Genomic DNA, 22,497 nt, shown 5'->3' with positions numbered 1-22,497 from the left:
TATCAGGTTGGCTGGCTAACACACAGTCAAGGCGTTGATGGATGCCCTTAGCTTGGTAGCTGCACAAACCCCAGTGTCCATACTTTTTCTCTGGGATTGTGTGCCAGAAACTGCTGTATGCAGGGATAGAGGGATTGAAAATAACCCAAGTGGAGGCCTTTTGTTGCATCTGCTTGAGTGACTGCAAATTCCTTAGTCTCTGAAGACAAGCCTGACCTGCCCTGCACATGGAACTGTGCTGACATGATTGTTAATGCTTTTTTGTGCCATACAGGTGTTGTACAAAGAGAACCTGGGCACGGGAACCCCCATACCGGTCACTCCTGAGATGCAGAGAGTCAAACACAATCAAGAAAATTTTAGCTCGGTATTTGGGAGCATAAAAGTTCCCTTAACCATATTAAAATTCTCCCTTTTTTTTCTTTTAACTTTTAAAAATGAAAATTTCCCATTCCCTGTTAATCTACTTAACCAAAAATGGAAAAAAGAAAAAAAACATTCCTTTCAACATCTGAACCCTCTGATTTTCAAGACCTTTTACTTACCTTTTGTTCTCACCACTTGTGATTTCTAGAATCCTCCCTTGGTCCTTTTAGCTGGCTCCTTTCCTTCCTTCTCTACCTTGGGTTTTGCTTCTGGAAGTTTTAGTAATCTTTGATTTCTAAAAATATCAGTCCAGGGTTCTAAAGTGTCTTTGGTTTTTGCTCTTATTCTCTTTTTCTGGACTGAAATGGATAAGAAGCTAAACAATTTGAATTCAATGTGTGAAAACAAAGACTGTCAGCTACCTGGACTGTGATCACCATCATGGTCAATGCTGAGTGACCAAGAACACTGTCCATAGTCTCTGGAGCACAAAGTAGCGCTATTATTTTTAAGACAGTAGTTAAAGTTGAAGGTTGTAATCATTCTACTTTGGTAATTATCCTGTGCTATAAGCGTTCTAAAGAAAGAATCCAGATTCTTTTCATTTGTCCAAATAAGGAGGTCAAATTGTGGCATTTTATTTATTGCCATATTTTATTTTGCATCATTGCTTTTGTCTTTTTAAAAGTTTCTACAACTATACAATGAAAATTGGTTATAGGGACTCCTTGTAAGTATTGATCCAGAAAGAGAGAATCAAATATGGATAAGACAAATAGAAGTGGATCTTTTACTGAGGGGATTTGGGCAGGAAAGGAGAAAAGGGAGGAAAATGGCAGTTAGTGAATAAAATTTCCTTTTTAACTCAAATGTTAATGTGCTTTTCCACCTTAAAATTTCCACTCTCAGGAAAACCAACTCATCTTAATGCTACCATTTTCCATTCTCCTACTACTAAGCAGTGCTAATTCTGTTCGATTTTCATTGTAGTTTAATGTAACTTTTCCGGATTGTTTTGTCCATTATGTCTTAAGCTTTTCCAGATATGTTTCTTTAAGCAGTGTTTATTTTGTTTCTTATGGTAACATTAGTAGAAGAATACATATTTCAGGTTCCAATGATCCTAGTGATTAAGGAAAGATATTTTACATATATATATATATATATGTGTGTGTGTGTGTGTGTGTGTGTACATATATATACACATACATATATAAACATATATATATACATATATAGATATCCTATAGAAGAACACTAGAAGGAGTTAAAGCAAAAAACTTTTTTCTTTCAAAAGTTTGATATTCCTGAATTTACTGCATAATTGCCAACTTTCTCCTTTCCTTTCCTTTGTGTTTTGGTTTATTTCACCACTACAATCAATTTAAGCCATAAAGCCAATATTACTTATTATACTACCTCTTGATATTTTCATTCTACCCATTAGTAATTTGTACTCTATTTGCTCAATAACTAAAGATAAGCAGGCATAATGTTAAGAGCACTTGACTTAGGAGCCAGGAGACCATGACTCAAGGTCTGGTTCTGCCACTCACTACATGTGTGACCTTAGGCAAGTCACTTCACTTGTCTGAGCTTGTTTTTACCACTTATAAAATAAAGGGGCTGGACTAGGTGATCACGAAGTCCTTTCTAGTGCTGACATCTTTGATTCCAAACTCTGAGCCTATCAGGTTGGCTGGCTAACACACAGTCAAGGCACTGATGGATGCCCTTAGCTTGGTAGCTGCACAAACCCCAGTGTCCATACTTTTTCTCTGGGAGTATGTGCCAGAAACTACTGTATGCAGGGATAAAGGGACTGAAAATAACCCAAGTAGGGGTCTTTTGTTGCATCTGCTTGAGTGACTGCAAATTCCTTAGTCTCTGAAGACAAGCCTGACCTGCCCTGCACATGGTACTGTGCTGACGTGATTATTAATGCTTTTTTGTGCCATACAGGTGTTGTACAAAGAGAACCTGGGCACGGGAACCCCCATACCGGTCACTCCTGAGATGGAGAGAGTCAAACACAATCAAGAAAACTTTAGCTCGGTATTTGGGAGCATAAAAGTTCCCTTAACCATATTAAATTCTCCCTTTTTTTTCCTTTTAACTTTTAAAAATGAAAATTTCCCATTCCCTGTTAATCTACTTAACCAAAAAAAGAAAAAAGAAAAAACACTCCTTTCACCATCTAAACCCTGTGATTTTCAAGACCTTTTCTTACCTTTTGTTCTCACTACTTGTGATTTCTAGAATCCTCCCTTAGTCCTTTTAGCTGGCTCCTTTCCTTCCCTCTCTACCTTGGGTTTTGCTTCTGGAAGTTTTAGAAATCTTTGATTTCTAAAAATATCAATCCAGGGTTCCACATTGTCTTAGTTATTGCTCTTATTGTGTTTTTCTGGACTGAAACAGATAAGAAACTAAAGCATTTGAAGTTAATGTATGAAAACAAAAACTGTCAGCTACCTGGACTGTGATCACCATCATGGTCAATGCTGAGTGACCACAGAACGGTGTTTATAGTCTCTGGAGCACAAAGTAGCGTTATTATTTTTAAGACAGTAGTTAAAGTTGGAGGTTGTAATCATTCTACTTTGGTAATTATCCTGTGCTATAAGCCTTCTAAAGAAAGAATCCAGATTCTTTTCATTTGTCCAAATAAGGAGGTCAAATTGTGGCATTTTATTTATTGCCATATTTTATTTAGCATCATTTTTTTATCTTTTTAAAAGTTTGTACAAGTATACAATGAAAATTGGTGATAGAGAATCCTGTAACTATTGCTTCAGAAATAGAGGATCAAATATGGATAAGAAAAATAGAAGTGAATCTTTTACTGAGGGGATTTGGGCAGGAAAGGAGAAGAGGGAGGAAGATGGGCAGTTAGTGAATAAAATTTCCTTTTTAACTCAGATTTTAATGTGATTTTCCACCTTAAAATTTCCACCCTCAGGAAAACCAACTCATCTTAATGTTGCCATTTTCCATTCTCCTATTACTAACCAGTACTAATTCTGTTGAATTTTCATTGTAGTATAATGTAACTTTTCTGGATTGTTTTGTCCATTACGTCTTAAGCTTTTTTCAAATATGTTTCTTTAAGCAGTGTTTATTTTGTTTCTTATAGTAACATCAGTAGAAGAATATATATTTCAGGTTCCAATGATCCTAGTGATTAAGGAAAGATATTTTACATACATATGTGTGTGTATGTATGTGTACATATACACACACACACACATATATATATACATATATATATATACACACATATATATATACATATATAGATATTCCATAGAAGAACACTAGCAGGAGTTAAAGTAAAAAACCTTTTTCTTTCACAAGTTTGATATTCCTGAATTTACTGTATAATTGCCAGGTATCACCTTTCCTTTCCTTTGTGTTTTGATTTATTTCACCACTACAATCAATTTAAGCCATAAAGCCTATATTACTTATTATACTACTTCTTGATATTTTTGTTCTGCCCATTAGTAATTTGTACTCTATTTTGCTCCATAACTAAAGGTAAGCAGGCATAATGTTAAGAGCACTTGACTTAGGAGCCAGGAGACCATGACTCAAGGTCTGGTTCTGCCACTCACTACATGTGTGACCTTAGGCAAGTCACTTCACTTGTCTGAGTTTGTTTCTATCACTTATAAAATAAAGGGGCTAGACTAGGTGATCACTAAGTCCTTTCTAGTGCTGACATCTCTGATTGCAAACTCTGAGCCTATCAGGTTGGCTGGCTAACACACAGTCAAGGCACTGATGGATGCCCTTAGCTTGGTAGCTGCACAAACCCCAGTGTCCATACTTTTTCTCTGGGAGTGTGTATGGGAAACAACTGTATGCAGGGATAGAGGCACTGAAAATAACTGAAGGAGGGGGCCTTTTGTTGTATCTGTTTGAGAGACTGCAAATTCCTTAGTCTCTGAAAACAAGCCTGACCTGCCCTGCACATGGCACTGTGCTGACGTGATTGTTAATGCTTCTTTGTGCCATACAGGTGTTGTACAAAGAGAACCTGGGCACGGGAACCTCCATACCGGTCACTCCTGAGATGGAGAGAGTCAAGCACAATCAAGAAAACTTTAGCTCGGTATTTCAGAGCATAAAAGTTCCCTTAACCATATTAAAATTCTCCTTTTTTTCCTTTTAACTTTTAAAAATGAAAATTTCCCATTCTCTGTTAATCTACTTATCCAGAAAAGGAAAAAGAAAAAAACACTCCTTTCACCATCTGAACCCTCTGATTTTGAAGATCTTTTACTTACCTTTTGTTCTCACCACTTGTGATTTCTAGAATCCTCCTTAGTCCTTTTAGCTGGCTCCTTTCCTTCCCTCTCTACCTTGGGTTTTGCTTCTGGAAGTTTTAGAAATCTTTGATTTCTAAAAATATCAGTCCAGGGTTCCAAATTGTCTTTGGTTTTTGCTCTTATTCTGTTTCTGGATTGGGACAGATAAGAAGTGAAAGAATTTGTAGTCAATGTGTGAAAACAAGGACTGTCAGTTACCTGGACTGTGATCACCATCATGGTCCATGCTGACTGACCAAGAACGCTGTTCACAGTCTCTGGAGCACAAAGTAGCGTGACTATTTTTAAGATAGTAGTTAAAGTTGAAGGTTGTAATCATTCTACTTTGGTAATTATCTGGTACTATAAGCCTTCCACAGAAAGAATTCAGTTTCTTTACATTTGTCCAAATAAGGAGGTCACATTGTGGCATTTTATTTATTGTCATTTTTTATTTTACATCATTGCCTTTGTCTTTTAAAAAGTTTCTACAACTATACAGTGAAAATTGGTTATAGGGACTCCTTGTAACTATTGCTCCAGAAAGAGAGAATCAAATATGGATAAGAAAAATAGAAGTGGATCCTTTACTGGGGGATGTAGGGGGAAAGGAGAAGAGGGAGGAAGTTGGGCAGTTAGTGAATAAAATTTCCTTTTGAACTCTAATTTTAATGTGATTTTCCACCCTAAAATTTTCACCCTCAGTAAAACCAACTTATTTCAATGATGCCATTTTCCATTCTCCTATTACTAACCATTGCTAATTCTGTTGACTTTTCATTGTAGTTTAATGGAGCTTTTCTGGATTGTTTTGTCCATTATGTCTTTAGCTTTTCCCAATATGTTTCTTTAAGCAGTGCTTATTTTATTTCTTATAGCAAGATTAGTAGAAGAATATATTTTTCAGGTTCTAATGATCCTAGTGATTAAGGATAGATATTTTATATGTGTGTGTGTGTGTGTATACACATTTACATATCCCGTAGAAGAACACTAGCTAGTACTGAGAGTTAAAACAAAAAACTTTTTTTATTTCAAAATTTTGTTATTCCTGAATTTACTGTATAATTGCCAGCTATCACCTTTCCTTTCATTTGTGTTTTGGTTTATTTCACCACTCTAACCAATTTAACCTACAAAGTCAATACTACCTATCATTCTCAGGGAATGTATGCCAATATTTTCCCAAACCACAAATTTTCTATTTAACTTTTAACATCTTTGTTATTTTTTTGAAATAACCACAGACGTTTCCTGAGAAAAGAAACAATCCACTTATATAATGTTAAGGTTCAGGATTTGAATCTCCATCAGGTAATAGTGATTTGACCTAGATCTTTACTAAAGAAAGGGAGAGAGTGAGGATGTTTATTTTCTCAGTCTAATCCTTCAATGATATCAATGTGAATCCCCACCAGATGGCACAGACTTGTGCTGATTTATCACCTCTTCTTTTTCCCCCTGGATTCTTTATGTCATACAGGTGTTGTACAAGGAGAACCTGGGGGCAGGAATCCCAATCCCGATTACTCCAGAGATGGAGAGAGTCAAACACAATCAAGAAAACTTTAGCTCGGTATTGGGAGCATAAAAGTTCCCTTAACCATATTAAAATCCTCCTTTTTTTTTCCTTTTAACTTTTAAAAATGAAAATTTCCCATTCCTTGTTAATCTACTTAACCAAAAAAAGAAAAAAGAAAATACACTCCTTTCACCATCTGAACCCTCTGATTTTCAAGACCTTTTACTTACCTTTTGTTCTCACCACTTGTAATTTTTATAATCCTCCCTTGGTTCTTTTGGCTGGCTCCTTTCCTTCCCTCTCTACCTTGGGTTTTGCTTCTGGAAGTTTTAGAAATCTTTGATTTCTAAAAATATCAATCCAGGGTAACAGGTTGTCTTCGGTTTTTGCTCTTATTCTGTGTTTCTGTATTGGAATAGATAAGAAACAAAAGAATTTGTAGTCAATGTGTGAAAACAAGGATTGTCAGCTACTTGAACTGTGATCACCATCATGGTCAATGCTGACTGACCACAGAACACTGTCCACAGTCTCTGCATCACAAAGTAGCATTATTATTTTTAAGATAGTAGTCAAAGTTGAAGGTTGTAATCATTCTATTTTGTTAATTATTCTATACTATAAGCCTTCCACAGAAAGAATTCAGTTTCTTTTCATTTGTCCAAATAAGGAGGTCAAATTGTGGCATTTTATTTATTGCCATATTTTATTTAGCATCATTTTTTTATCTTTTTAAAAGTTTGTACAAGTATACAATGAAAATTGGTGATAGAGAATCCTGTAACTATTGCTCCAGAAATAGAGAATCAAATATGGATAAGAAAAATAGAAGTGGATCCTTTACTGGGAGATTGAGGGGGAAAGAAGAAGAGGGAGGAAGGTGGGCAGTTAGTGAATAATAACTCTAATTTTAATGTGATTTTCCTCCTTAAAACTTCCACCCTTAGTAAAACCAAGTCATTTTAATAATGCCATTTTCCATTCTCCTCTTACTAACTATTGTTAATTCTGTTGATTTTTCATTGTAGTTTAATGTAACTTTTCTGGATTGTTTTCTCCATTATGTCTCAAGCTTTTACAAATATATTTCTTTAAGCAGTGTTTATGTTGTTTCTTATAGTAACATCAGTAGAAGAATATATATTTCAGGTTCCAATGATCCTAGTCATTAAGGAAAGATATTTTACATATATATGTGTGTGTATGTATGTGTACATATATATATACACATATATACATATATGTGTGTATGTGTGTGTATATAGATATATATATATGTATATATATATATCTATATACACACACATATCCTATAGAAGAACACTACCTGGTACCAGAAGTTAAAGTAAAAAACTTTTTTATTTCAAAATTTTGATATTCCTGAATTTACTGTATAATTGCCAACTATAACCTTTCCTTTCCTTTGTGTTTTGGTTTATTTCACCACTATAATCAATATAACCCATGAAGCCAATATTACTTATTATTCTCAGGGAATATATGCCAGTATTTTCTGTTTAGCTTGTAACACCTTTGTTATTTTTTGAAATAACCACAGACTTTTTCTGAGAAAAGAAACAATCTGTTTATATAATGTTAAGATTCAGGAGTTGAATCTGCATCAGGTAATGGTGATCTGACCTAGATATTTACTAAATAGAGGGAGAGAGTGAGGATGTCTATTTTCTCAATCTAATCCTTGAATCATATCAATGAGATTCCCCAAGCATATGGCGCAGACTTGTGCTGATTTATCACCTCTTCTTTTTCCCCCTGGATACTTTATGTCACACAGGTGTTGTACAAAGAGAACCTGGGGGCAGGAACCCCAATCCCGATTACTCCAGAGATGGAGAGAGTCAAACACAATCAAGAAAACTTTAGCTCGGTATTTTAAAAGGAAAAGAATATCCTTCTAATTAAAAACTCAGTGGTGTCTTTTACTGCTTTTTAAAATTAATGATTTAAAAAGTCTCCATTCTTAGTCTTTTTAATCTAATCGACTTATCCAAATAAAATCCCTACGGCTCTTTTCCTCCCGACTAAAAAATTGCTATTTCATCTGACTCCCTTTAACTTGCTATTTTCTGATTAAAATTTTGATGTAATTCTTTAGAGATCCTTAACTCTTCTCCTTGGCTTCAGAAAATAAATGTTAATTGCCCTCATCTCAAATTTTAAAAACTAAACTGCCAGTTATTTTAACAGTCTAAGCGCCTGAGATCCTCCCTTTAGCCTGCTTTGGCAAACGTTGATAATGAAACTTGACCTCGACCTGAACCTTCCACAAAGTCTGCACTGGCAAGATCCCTTTCTTTGACTTCACTTTTTATTCTAACCTTATCTCTGTATATCTGTACAAAGAATTGGAACCTGAGCCTTCAACATATATGCCTTTCATGGTATTTTGTTGATTAAGTTTTAGAAACTTATCATGAACATCTCATGTAGATTGCCTTTAAAAAAAAAGTGTTTAAAGTTTATTTTAACCAAAAATGAAATACTCCAACTTTGTTTTAAAATAAGATAACTTAAGAGAAAATTTCCCATAAACAGAGAGTAAATAGCGGTATTTGTGTGTGCACCATGTTCATTTACTCCAAGTCTCCTTATTATGATTTATTATTGACATTTCCCATTTTAAAATTATCTTTACATTTTATTTTAATATTTCCTTTTTTTGAGTATAACTTCCTATTATAACATTCTGGAGGACAGAAATTACACTTGACACTCATGAATTTACTTGATACTGCCCAGGTTGAGTTGTTCACCAAGGCAAAAATAAAAACAAAACCCCCTTTCTTCTTCATTTTGTTTCCTAGTTCTTTGTTCCTTCTATTTTGTTTTTCTAATACATCAAAGGGATATCTGAGGGGCTCAAACAAGCAGTGAAATTTCCACTAATCCTATCTCTTCTTCTCCTCTCCCCTCACCCCATAACAAATAGAGAAAGTTGGTATTGATTGCTGCTTTTCTCTGGATGCCTTTTTGTGTCACACAGGTGTTGTACAAAGAGAATCTGGGGACAGGAATCCCAGTCTCCATCACTCCAGAGATTGAGAGGGTGAAACACAATCAAGAAAACATTAGCTCGGTATTTTGCAAAGGGAAAAAAAAGATGCCATTTAACATTATAATAAAATTAGCTCTTAACAGCTTTAAAAAATCCTTGCCTTCCTTAGCTTTTTAATATCATTCCCACAGGAAGAGAAAAGAAGAGCTCCTTTCACTATAATACTGCTACTTTCCCAATTTTTCCCCTTTTAAAAAATGTTTTGTTGTTACTGTTGAAAGGGAGGGAGGTGTTTAATTTTTAGATAATAACAAAGATTTTTCTAACAACTTCATACCCTGAATGATCACGTTCAGTGCTCTAGAGCTCTTAAAATGAAAAAAAAAATAACATACTTCCCAGTAACCTCTTCAATTAAAACTTATTAGATCATCATCTACCTCCTCACTCCTTACCTCAGCTGCAATACCTGGGCATTGCAAGAAAGCAGAACTGATGCATAAAGCTTACAAACCAAGGAATCTTATTCATTCCCACTTTTCTGGCTGCTTTCTCCTCATGCAGGTGTTATACAAGGAGAACCTGGGCAAGGGAACTCCCTTACCTGTCACTCCAGAGATGGAGAGAGTCAAACACAATCAAGAAAATATTAGCTCGGTACTTTGGAAAAAAAAGAAAAAGAAAAACCCCAAGTTTTTAACAATTAAAAAAATAACGCACATTAATTCCAGCTTTAAAAAGAAAAAGAACATGTTTGTGTGACTTCTTTTGTTAGCCCATCTGTTGCTGTTTCCTTTAGGACTACTCTTTTAACATTATGATAATAAGATTGTTTTAATCCATAATATGAAATCCTACTTGTGGAAATAACAAATTTTCTTATAAAATACTATCTTTTCTTTCCACACCTTTCCTTCCTCCTCTCTCCAGAAAGTTCTGTTTATTTCAGTGGGTTTTGAAATTCTGGAAAAGAAGACCAAAAAAACTACTTAACCTGAGCATTTCAGAAATATTAAGGTTGAATATTTTGTGGTATTTTTTCTCATAACTTTTGGTTTTTCATTCACTTTGTGATTTTTATATAAGGAGAACCTGAGGATAATAACCTCTGTATGTCTCCTATAGAGACAGTGACATAAAATCACTAATAGTTTTAGGTTACGGTGACCAAAAAAAAAAGAAATTTTCTTCTGAGTCCTAACTGAATGTGATTGTTTAATTTTTATTATCTGTTTTATCTAAGCATACAGGCCCATTTTTTGGTCTAGATAGCCAAGTTTTTACTTGTATCCCATCTGTACACTGACTTTTTTTCTGCTTTATGAAAGGACTAGTTTTTAGACCTGGGGGGAAAGTACAATGTCAAATTCAGGCCTTGTGGCCCTCAATGTTTATGGCAATAAGTTTCTCAAAGTTCTTGTCAGAATCATCCTCCCCCATTAATTGTACCTTACATCCAACCTCCCAGGAGGAGGTTTTTCATTGCAACAGTTTTTCCTGGTAGAGAGGGAATTACTTTTTGGAAAAGAGTTTAAGGCCCCTTTCTCTCATCAAAAATTCTCATTTTTAGACAAAGGGGAAAGAGATATTATAGATGATAGCAATAAAAGGGAGGGGAAAAATCCTTTGTTTTATATTAGAATTTGGAAAATTCTGCCACAACAATAATGCAAGACGGATTTTTTCCCTCCTCTATTTTTTGTCTGTTGATTTTTTTCAAGCTGACTTTAAGATTCAGGTTACATCCTGGGACCAATCCAAAGGTTTTTTTTTGATCTGAAATAGTGAAACCTAGGTTTTATAGCACCTTAAGTAGGAAAATGGAAAAAAGTCAGGGATGGGGGTTTTGACTCATAGGAAAAGGAGAAAAGATCTTTTGTGGTCGTTCATTGTCTTCCGGGAGGAAGGCAGTTCTCTGTCACTATGCATGGTTTTCTAGAGTTTTCCTGTCTTAGAAGACTTGCGTATTTGCAGATTGAATTGAACCACAAGATTCTAGGGCAGTGCAACTCATCTTAGATACCGCTTAACCCACCCTCTCCATCCTAACCTTCCTTATGTCCCAAGTGTTCTGCTATTCTGGTCAACTAAACAGCAATTTATGTATGTTTGTATGATCATTTGATAATATGCATTTTCTTTTCTTTTTTGGATTTCTGCATTCCCCGGTATCCTATAGGTTTTGTATAAAGAAAATGTGGGGAAAGCCACCCCAACCCCTGTCACTCCAGAGATGCAGAGAGTCAAACGCAATCAAGAAAACATTAGCTCGGTATTGTCTTGAAAAAGAAAAGTGCTTCATAATTTGCAAATTAACCACTGCAGTTTGGTCTGCTCCTAACCTATCCCAAGTTGTCTTATTGGGGTTTCTCCCAGAAACACCCACACAAAAATTACTGCTGTGCCTTTGAATATCACAACAGTGCCTTTAACTTGACTTGTACATTAACTTTTTAATAGCTTTTTTCCAAAGAGCTGTTCTCACTCACAGTGATGAATTAAAACATGTAACTTTTCTAAGTGGGATTAATTCAATGATGTCTTATCTTGGTAAGTGCCCTCAGTGATCTTTGGATGCATACATCTTTGTATCCCATAGGTATTATACAAAGAGGGCCTGGGGAAGGCAACCCCTACACCCATCACTCCAGAGATGGAAAGAGTCAAACGCAATCAAGAGAACTTTAGCTCGGTATTTTGAGAGAGAAAAAATAATCTTTGAAAGTAACGAGCCTGCCACGTTTTTTTCCTGCACCTAATTCATCCTGTGTTTTCCAAACAACCTCTTCTCTGCATATCTACTTCTTCTTGTTTTCCTCAATTAAAACAACAACAATCTGCTTTTCCTTTAAAAAGAAATCTTTTGCTTTATGAAATAACATGTTAACAATTTCCTCTCCCAAGGTGCTTTCTTTTCTGCAGTGATCATACTGAACAGTAACCCCAGTTGAGCACTGAGTTTCAGAAATGGTTGTCTGCCTTCTGATATCTGGATGCTTTCTTGGATCCCATAGGTTTTGTACAAAGAGAACATGAGAAAGGCCACCCCAACACCTGTCACTCCAGAGATGGAGAGAGCTAAGCGCAACCAAGAAAACATTAGCTCGGTATTTTCTAGGACCAAAAAGATGTTGTAACTCCTTGGATGATAACATTTTAACACTTTAAAAATGTGTACCTTCTCTAGCTCTCAATCTAAAACAGTCACCCTAAAATTAACTTCCCTTTGTGCTTTTTTGGATTCAAAATGATCATACTAAGACATAACATTTTAATTCCCAGTGTTTTCTCTCCCTCCTTTTCACCTCCCTGCTGCACTACTGTAGGGGGAAGGGAGGATACTCTTATATAACTGCTTGTCAAAAATTGACTTCCTAACAGCCTAAATCTCTGACCTGTCCTCTGTGTTTATGATGAAGATGTGAAATGAGTAATACTCTGAAGGAATGCATTTTCTTTGACGTTACTGATGTGATTCATTTTGTCTTTCAGTAAGGAGGGTACTTGGATCTCTACATTAACATATTAATTACAAAATAAGATGAAAACTTTCTCCTACAGGAATAAAATATTGAGAAGAGAAAAATTCATGCTTTAAAAGAATGGCTAGATATTTCTTAAAACCTTTTTAAAGAAATGATAATTGTTGCTTAAAAAAACAACTCAGCATTGTTACTTCCCAGTGATAATCCCCAAGAAAACTCTTATAATGAAAAATATATTTAAATGAAACAAACCAATGCATTGGCCGTTCTTGACAACATATGATTCACCACCTCTTTGACAAGAAAAGGAAGGTCTTTATATCACCTTTAAGACTGAACACAATCCCCTAGGAGACTTTCATTTTCCAAAAATTTTTTTTTTACAAAGAGGACTTGAGGACAGTAACCATTATACTTCTTCCGTATAGACAGAGAGTCAGTAATAGGAAGGTCAATTCCTAGTAAATTCAAGAAGCTATCCTATTTTGTTGCCTAATGAATTGCAGTCATTTGGAGACTCCAAGTTGTCCAAGGAGAGCTCCCACAATTTACTGTGACCCTGAACAAACCAGTGAACCATAGTTCCCCTGTGTTCCATCTGTGTATGACAAGAATACTGTGACTTTCACAGCACCTTTCACAGGATGATTATGAGTTTCCAATGATATAATTATGTGAAATAAAGTACAATTCATGTAGGCAGATGCACACTTAAGTTTCCAAGTGCTAGAAAATTATAAGTGAGATCAACCATTATACTCACATTTTTTTCAACATTTATTTTCAAAATTAGGTTGTCCCCTTTCCTCTAATCCAGAGATTTTTCAAAACCAAAGCTAGTCTTCTCAGTATAAGAAAAAACAGGGGTGTGAGTTCTCACCATGTCTAACCCTTGCCAGCAATCTATGTGGCCCTGAGCCTTTGTTGCTGGCCATGGTTCCCCAATTAGCTCCTTTAAGCATCTGGCATCCATGGGAAAGCTTTTAGGTCTCACAGGCAGCACAGCACTGTGAACGCATCTCATTCAGTTCCTCTTTGTTAGGTTCTATACTCTGATAGCTTCCGGAAACAAGTGCAAGGTAAAGCTGCCTATGTCTTGGATACCCCTGAAATGAGACGAGTGCGAGAGACCCAACGCCACATCTCAACCGTGAGTGACAGAGTTGTGGTTGGCAGGCTCAGTTGTCCATTTTGATATTGAATATAGGACACAATCAACTTATATCATCTTTTGCCTTAATGGAATTTCAGGTGAAATACCATGAGGACTTTGAAAAACATAAAGGTTGCTTCACTCCAGTGGTGACTGACCCCATCACTGAGCGAGTGAAAAAGAACACGCAAGACTTCAGCGACATTAACTATCGGGGCATTCAGAGAAAGGTGGTGGAAATGGAGAGAAAACGAACTGATCAGGACCAAGAGACCATAACAGGTAAAAAGGCTTATGGACTTATCCGCATCCTTGGGCCTGGAAGAAACCAGAGATCCAAGATCTTTCTTTGACAGATGGGGACTTGAGGTCTAGAGAGGTGAAGAAGTCACACAGTGACCACACAGTGCAGGTGGTGTCAGACCCCAGTTCTCCCGATTCCCTGCCTAATGCTCTGTCTAAATTATTCACATCAGGCTAAAAGGCAAAGAATTAAATGCTGGCAAATTTTGAAATCTGTCAACCAGAAAGATAGCTGAAAAAATGTAAAGGACAAATTTCTAGAGATGAGGTTAACAAATCCCTGAGAATAATCTTGATTATGACTGAAGTCATCCTGGTGACTAGCCTCCTGTAATAATATCTGAAAAGAAGTCCACGTAATGAATAATAATAACATCTAACATTGGTGTAATGCTTTAAGGTTTGAGAAGCACTTTGCAAATATCTAATTTAATCCTTGCGATAACCCCATTTTACAGATGAGGAAACTGAGGCAGAGTCAGTCAATAAACATTTACTAAAGACCTGCTATGTTCTGGGCTCTGTGCTAAGAGCTGGGGATACAGAGAAAGGCAGAAGATAATCCCTGTTTTCAAAAAGCTCACAGTTTAGTGATTTACCCATGCTCATACAACTAATAAGTAGCTAAGGTCAGATCTCAGGTCTTCCTGACTCCAGGTCCAATGTTCTATGGACTGTGCCACTTAAGTTTAGGCCTAGGAGGACCTCATAGGTCATCTAATCCAATCCTTCATTTTATAGATTAAAAAAAAATTAGGCCTAGACAGATTATGTGACTTCCCCAAAGTCACATGGGTATTAAGCAGCACAGCCAGTATGCTCCCAGGTCCTCCCAAGACCCCCCCAAATAGCACACTTTCCACCCTATCACCTCAGTCAATCAATAAGTATCATCAATAAACACCTTCTATTTGCTAAGTACTGTGTTAGGTCCTAGGGATACAAATGCAAAGAACAAAAAAATCCCTACTCTCAAGGAACTTACCTAGTGTGAAGTACCCACAGGTACATACATATACATACAATACCTAGTAATGAGGGAGGAGGCAAACACATAGACAAATACACATATAGAATAAACACAAATGAATATAAATGAGCTCCACATAAGGCAGTCTAGAAGGACTCCCCACACCCCAGCCACTAGAGATGGTGAAGGAGACTCCAGGGAGGTTTCTCCTAGAAAGAGGCCTACCTCCAGGAGAATGTGAAAAGCAGAAAGAAGGGAAAGAAAGGTAACAAGGTGCTCCTTTCCAAACTTCAAAAATAATCTGTACTTTCATTGCTGTAGGTCCTGCCTAGGTAAACATAGAACCCAGGTGTCATGGCCCTTAGTACATCATTTGATGAATGGCTGCAGCCTGTGTGGTGGTGAGAATCTCTGGCTTTGGCTAGCCCAGGCATTAGGGCTAGGACTATACTCCTAGAACCTCTACAGAAGCAGTCAGGTGACCCCTCAAAGAGAGCAGCTAGGCCTGGAGTCGGGAAGATCTGAGTTCAAATCCTATCTCAGACCCTGGGCAAATAACTTAACCTGTTTTTCTCAGTTGCTTCATCTGCAAATGGGGATAATAATAGCATCAATCTTTCAGGATTGTTGTGAGGCTCAGAGATGCCATTTGTAAAAGTGCTTAGTACAGTGCCTGGTACATAGTAGGGCCATTCCATCTCCCAGCTTTGTAGTACATGCCAAAGCTTCAGGAAAACCAGAGTAGGCCACAGGTAGGGGAGGATGGGGTGGGAATGGAGAAGGAACAAAAAAAGCGAAGGAAAGGGATGCCCAAGTGGTAACAGGGAAGCTTCCTTTAGTCTGTCATTTGCTGAAGTGACAGATCCTTCAACTTCCCGTCCTTTCATGTTAATCGAGGAGGTTTTTGCCTTGATGTCCCCAGTGCGCTACACACACTGTAGCCTCAAAATTCCTATGTAATTGAACTGACATTATTTGAAGGTGCTCTAATGATAAATGGTAGTAACAATAATTCCCATTTATAATGGGCTTTAAGGTACAGAGCCCCTTCTACACCTCCCTCTGCTACCTAATTCTGATGCAGGGCCGGCCCTACCATCCCCCATTACACAGGAGGAAACTGAGGCTCAGAGGTGTAGTAACTTCCCCAAATGGCAAGTGTTTGGGCCAGGACTCAAGGTACCCCAAGGGCTCTACTGTCCCCAACACATCTTGCTTCTATATTCCCTCCTCCTTCTGGGAATGAAAGCTTTTATTTCCCCTGGCCCATCAATCAACAAGCATTTATTAAATGCCTGCTGTTCTAGGAATGGAGGATGCAAAGACAAAAAAGAAAGTCTGTGGACTCAAGGGGCTTCCTTACATCTGATTGGGAGAAACTATGAGCATAAAAGATATGAAAAATATACAAACAGAAGAATAAGTACCTATTATGTGCTCAGCATTGCGATCATGGCTGTACAGACATGATCTCAGTTGGTGACTAACAGCTAGGGAGATAAGAAAAAAACCTCATTTAGAAACTGGTGGTTGAATTCTGATTTTTAGTCCATTCTGCTATCCATTTCATTTCTCTGGGAGAGGGGAAAGGAAAAAAAAAATAAATTTCAAGATGATTTCACAATATATTTAAAAGGAATAGCAGGTTGTACGTAACAGATTTGTAGTTCCATGCACAATCATCTTTTTATTATATACTATGTTATGGAAATACTTGTTTTATTCCATAAATTAAAAACTAAATAAAATTTAAAAAAATTACTGATGGTTGAACTGAAAGAAATTAGATTGTGTTTCAGGCAGGTATTTGAAGGAAGGGAACTGAAACAGTCTCATAGAATCCACGAGTTCCTACAATTTGTTTCCCTAAAAGGCTTAAAGGTTTGGCGCACCAATCCTGGCTCAGTTTTTGACTATGACCCAGCAGAAGACAACATCCAGTCCCGAAGCCTACACATGGTTAATGGTAAGTAATTCTTTGAAAATGCTTGATAACAAAGCAATCAAGCAAATTATTTCATTCAGTATGTCCCACAGAGCATATAACTTGCCAAACTTCTACCAGAAGAATAATTTTTTTCAGGCCCTAAAAGCCCTCTCCCCAAATTTTCCATTTTCCTATCATGAAACTGATGCAGAAGCCAAAAGCTCTTCCTGTATTTGATTCAAGCTGATAAAAGATATTATTCCATATGTATGTATATATATATTATATAATATATACCAAGTCATTTTTTTGGTCTAGCATATATAAAAAATCATTTTAATATAAAATACCATCATTTTGGTTCTTTCCTTTTCTATTTCTGTGCTGACCCTTATACTACTACTCCTTTCTCTCATTTAAAAAACAGAGAAAAAAGCAGCAAAGAGTACTTTTTTAAAGGGGGTTAGATCTACCAAGTGAGAAAATATTTAGTAAACACTTAGCATTTCTTCCATCTACTTAAATCTGGATAAGACTTAAGGTAGTCAATCATGTGGTTGATGCTAACTGATGTTATTGCATTCAGATTGAGGTTACTATCAATTTTTAGTGGAAAGAAAAAATATATTCCTTAAAATCACTTTCCTCCCATCTATTTCTCCCTCCCATTAGTGCAAGCTCAGCGTCGGAGCCGTGACGCATCTCGATCTGCCAGTGCCTTGAGCATCAGTGGTGGAGATGAGAAATCGGAGCATTCAGATCACCACCTTTCCCATTACAGCAATGGAGGTGTTTTCTTCTCAGCAACGTCATCAGGTAGTATAGTAGAAATACATGGACCTTGTCAAGTGGGTACAGGGAATATTTGGCAAATATAAATTATAAATATTTGGTAAATAATTATATAATTCAATTGAAATCAATTGAGCTCTTTATTTCTTATGTGCATATGGTAAGGCATAGAATTTGCTTTTCTTATTGAATAGGGGATTTGGGGAAGTTTCCTGAAAGTCCTACATGTAGCAAAATCTAGAATTTATTGCCATTGATACTGAATATGTGATTCAGGGAAAACCACACACCCAAAGACCCATGAATGGTGAACTCTAAAATGTATTTTTCATACTGAATGATTGATTCAGGATGGTTTATTGAAAGTCAGCTGAAAATGGTTGCAATGAGAAGCCCTGATTAAGGGACTGAAGCTAGTCGAGTGAAATAAACACATTTAACCCAACGAGGTGATTTTTAGAACAAATGGAAAAGTCACTAAGTTGTAGCTTTGTTTCTTAGCAGAAAGAGCTGGCATTTCTATCCCTTCCTCAAGATTTTGGCTTTATAGGCAATAGGAAGGGCAGACGATCCAAGTTTTGGAAAGGGAAATTCAACTTGAAAATACAGAGCCAATGGTTTGTGACCAACTTTTCCCTCCCAGGATTAACTGTTTCTCTTTCTTGCAGCTTACAAACATGCAAAAACTACAGTGCTTCCACAGCAAAGGTCATCTTCTGTTGCTACACAGCAGACAACAGTATCTTCCATCCCATCCCACCCTTCTACAGCTGGAGTAAGTGAATAGTAGCTCACTCAAATTTCATTTGTTGACATAAATTTTATACAAATAATTATAAAATCCTAAGATGAGAAGAAATCTTAAAAAGTTTTTCCCCCATAGAAAATGATCCTTCTAAGTTACCAAGGCCCATTACACTGATGTCAAAAAATCCTTCCTTTAGCAAACTCAAACCTCATGTATGAGCTAAATGAGAACATATGTGTGTATGTGTATGTAACAGCAAGGACCCTGGCACACACAGGAGGGCCTGCTGTACAGGCCTTTTCTAAAAGGAAAGCAACTTTTGAGGGGTCAACAATCTACTTTAATCAAGCACATATATCATTTACTTAGTTCAGGGGAAAAAGTCAGCGCCCTGAACTTCAGAGAAAATACAGAGAAATAAAGAACAGACAGGGCTTGCAATTGTCTGACCACAGATAATACATAAGAGAGAGAAGCACCAACATCTGGATTTTCAAAACTGGGGGGCTCCTTAGCGGCTTCCCAGAGTCTCATTTGGCACCCAAACCTTCTTCCAAAAAATAAGCCCCAAAGCAAAACCTCCCCTCAGAGTATATATACTCTTTTCAGAGCTGGAGGGCATGATCCTTATGACCCAGTGCCTTCTTAGAAATTAACAAAAGGTGTCTGAGGCTTATTAATGGGTGGGGAAAATCTTTAACTCTTTCCCCCTACCCCATTAATCTTACAGTATAATATGCAACAAATTGTGTGTGTGTATATATATATACATATATATATGTATACATATACATATATATATATATATACATACATACATAAAATTGTCCAAAATAGGCAGCCCCTGAAGATAGCAAAAATCATTAAAATACCTTTCAACCAGTCAACAAGAATTTAGGTGCTTACTGTGTGCCAGACACAACCAAGTAGTAGGAATAAAAATACAAGTAGAAAGACAATCCCAACCATTTATGAATTTTACATTCTAAAGGGAGAAGATACCACCCCCCCCCCCAAAAAAAAAGGAAGCTGAAAAGGGGAGGGCAGAGGAAGGCAAAGTACCTTTTAAAAAGGGACAAATACACAAGCTATGCTAAAAAATATGGTATTGCCAAACATTTATTTGGGAGAACTTTGTTTTCTCTGAAAATATTGTATAAATGGTGAGTCTTGTTGATCATTACTTTACAATTCGGCCACATCTGGCACATCGCCATCTTAGAAACATTCCATCCGGATTAATATGAAATTTGTGATATATAATGGGCTAGGAAATAATCTTTGGTAAAGGAATATTTTACTGGGTTTCCTCTCCCTCTGATGATCTTCAATCTATGACAGTGGTAAAACAAATCACCCACACTCTCTCCTCTTTGCCCCCAGCCCTTTCCCAGTACCATGTTATTCCCCAAAATGGCTCTTCCACCTTCACTCCATCAAGGCCGTGACTGACACCTCGACAGAGGAACAAGCCTGGGCTTAGAGCCCAGCTCTTTGGAGAGTCTCAGCTTAGGATGTGAACTCTCTTCCTAAGGAGGCGGACTAAAAAGGAACACTAACACTATTTGTTTCAGAAACAGCAAGGACTAGCACTGAGACTTAAACTGGCTTCCCCACCTTAAGAGGTTAACAAAGATGTTTGGTTCTCCCTTGACCTTTTCCTCTATTTCCCTTGTCTTCCTCCCTTCCTAGGGTCGCCCCAAGATCAAGATCAAAACTTATTCTGTTCTTAGAATCCAAGACATCTTCCCCTATCTACTTTTAAGTTCTGCCTCTGCAGTTGAAAAAAGTAATCCTACCATCATCTAAATTCCAGATTAGGGAGATTATAGATCCCACCTGGAGGGAGGCCTTTAGTTGGGCAAATGCGATATAACAATTAAAGTGTCTGCTTTAGATTGGGCCTATGAATACTGATGACCCTAAAAATATTAGCTATTTGAAACCTGTGTCCAGCTCCACATACATTAGAATATAAACTCCTTGAGGGCAGAGACTGGGATGTTTTTTAAAATTTAATCCCTAATATTGAGCCCAAGACTTGGAATATAAATGCTGAATAAATGCTTTTTATTCATTCATTCAACAATGGAGGGGTTCAATAAATATGTCTTTAATGCATGAATGAAGTAATTAAATCATTCATTTAGTTAGCCAGTATGAAATGAAAAACTTATAAGTCTGGGCTAACATTGAGGAATTATTAGTGCAGCCTACAAGCTCTAAAGATGGGAGAAAAATATGTAGTAATTAAAAATAATAGCTAGCATTTATATACTACCTACTATGTGCTAAGCACTGTGCTTTATTATATTATCTAAAATGATCCACACAACAACCCTAGGGGGTAAACGCTATCATTTTACTTATGTATATGTATGTGTGTGTGTATACACATACATATATATATATAATTTTACAATTGAGGAAACTGAGACAAACAGTGGTTAAATGACTTGCCCAAGGTCACACAGCTTGTCTGAGGCAGGATTTGAACCCAGGTCTTCCTGACTCCAGGACCAGCCATCTATCCACTGAACTACCATGTGCTTTAAACCATAGCAGTACTGTAGCAGTACTTGGAAAAGTAAATAAAAGATGATTTTCACATATTGCCTTTGCCTCTTGCGTTTTAAGGAATGGATGTGTTCCTTGACAAATTAAAGTTGTGGAAAGTGACTCCTTAATTTGCAAATCAATAATGTTGTGCTTTTCTCTCTTCCTGATGCCACTAACAGAAAACCTTCAGGGCCATGTATGACTACATGGCTGCCGATGCAGATGAAGTGTCCTTCAAAGACGGTGATGCCATTGTCAATGTTCAAGCTATTGATGAAGGCTGGATGTATGGTACTGTGCAGAGGACTGGCAGGACTGGGATGCTCCCAGCTAACTACGTGGAAGTCATTTAAACATGTAATGCCAATCACTGGAGCCTCCAAACAGGGCCCTCTATCCTATAATAGTCCATTATTATTTGGCAGCTTCCCAGCTGTCTTAATGCTTTCCCAAGCTGACTTAAGTTTTATGATGAGTTTTTTCTTAATCCTTTTCTCTGTAAAACTATGGAGATTTAAGAAAATTCTTCAGCCAAACAGATGAGAAACAAACTCCAGTCTTACTCATCATTAAACTAGAAACATTTTCTGCAACCCAGACTGTGTAAACATTTAACTGACAATGGAATTAAACTCGTCATCTACGTATAAATCTTTACCTAAGAAAAACTGTTACCTGGAAGTTTTGGGGTCTTTGAAAAATGAAATTTTCAAATAAATTTTGATTTTTAAATGCATTGAACTTTAGAAAATTCAACAAATAAAAAAGCCTATTACTGTGTCACTTTGGCTTTTCTTGTCCTGAAACCTAGTCTTTTTGGCCTTATGAAAAATGTTTGACTTTATTCTTTTTTTGAAGCAAGAACATACAGTCAAAATAACCACAAGGCAAATGCAGAAAGAAGCCCCTTTCCTCTTCTCCTTCCTGCTTACTAAATCTGAATGCATGCATCTTTTCAGCCAGGTGTTCTGGGGCATAAAGCTGATGTTCTCTGTAAATTAGAAATAAAGTTCACATTTCTGCAACCAAATTGGCTGATTTAATTGGGACACTGATGTAATTCACTGAGGGGGGGAAGATGGGGGTAGAGGAGGGAGGTGGGAGGGGGAAGTCTTCACAGAAGAATTTGAGGGACCAATGAGATGAAACAATAGGACCTTTACTTAGCACATTTAATTCACCAGGATTAGAGTCAGTCTGTAGTGCTGGATAGGCGAGAGATGGCCTAAAACCTGGGTTCACGCCCTGCCTCCTTCAGTGATCACTGGCAAGGCATTTAACCACTTAGTGTTCTTGGTAATTCTCCAAGACTGAAAGTTACAGAGCAGGCGATGATCTGTATCAGT

General features: G+C 36.9%; 1 protein-coding gene across 13 annotated transcripts in view; it reads left to right on the top strand.

Moving 5' to 3' along the window:
* Positions 1–22,181, top strand: part of NEB (nebulin) — a 241,861-nt gene extending 219,680 nt beyond the window's left edge. For 4 of the 13 annotated variants that reach the window (XM_072611940.1, XM_072611945.1, XM_072611938.1 and 1 more), the window contains 11 exons: positions 9,203–9,295; positions 9,779–9,871; positions 11,394–11,486; positions 11,814–11,906; positions 12,229–12,321; positions 13,742–13,849; positions 13,951–14,134; positions 16,999–17,091; positions 17,725–17,868; positions 18,513–18,619; positions 21,331–22,181. In XM_072611940.1, the coding sequence (XP_072468041.1) occupies positions 9,203–9,295; positions 9,779–9,871; positions 11,394–11,486; positions 11,814–11,906; positions 12,229–12,321; positions 13,742–13,849; positions 13,951–14,134; positions 16,999–17,091; positions 17,725–17,868; positions 18,513–18,619; positions 21,331–21,504 (1,275 nt within the window). In that variant the 3' untranslated portion in view covers positions 21,505–22,181. Of the gene's footprint in view, positions 1–274; positions 1,563–2,328; positions 2,422–4,387; positions 4,481–6,159; positions 6,253–7,993; positions 8,087–9,202; positions 9,296–9,778; positions 9,872–11,393; positions 11,487–11,813; positions 11,907–12,228; positions 12,322–13,741; positions 13,850–13,950; positions 14,135–16,998; positions 17,092–17,724; positions 17,869–18,512; positions 18,620–21,330 lie in introns of those variants that run through there. The other 9 variants (XM_072611946.1, XM_072611943.1, XM_072611947.1 and 6 more) reach the window with 7 other exon arrangements.
* The last annotated feature ends 316 nt before the right edge of the window (positions 22,182–22,497 follow it).

This window comes from Notamacropus eugenii, chromosome 5, assembly GCF_028372415.1.
Source record: "Notamacropus eugenii isolate mMacEug1 chromosome 5, mMacEug1.pri_v2, whole genome shotgun sequence".
NCBI lineage: Eukaryota > Metazoa > Chordata > Mammalia > Diprotodontia > Macropodidae > Notamacropus > Notamacropus eugenii.
Note: the sequence above shows the minus strand (reverse complement) of the source record. Positions and strands in the feature narration are given on the sequence as shown.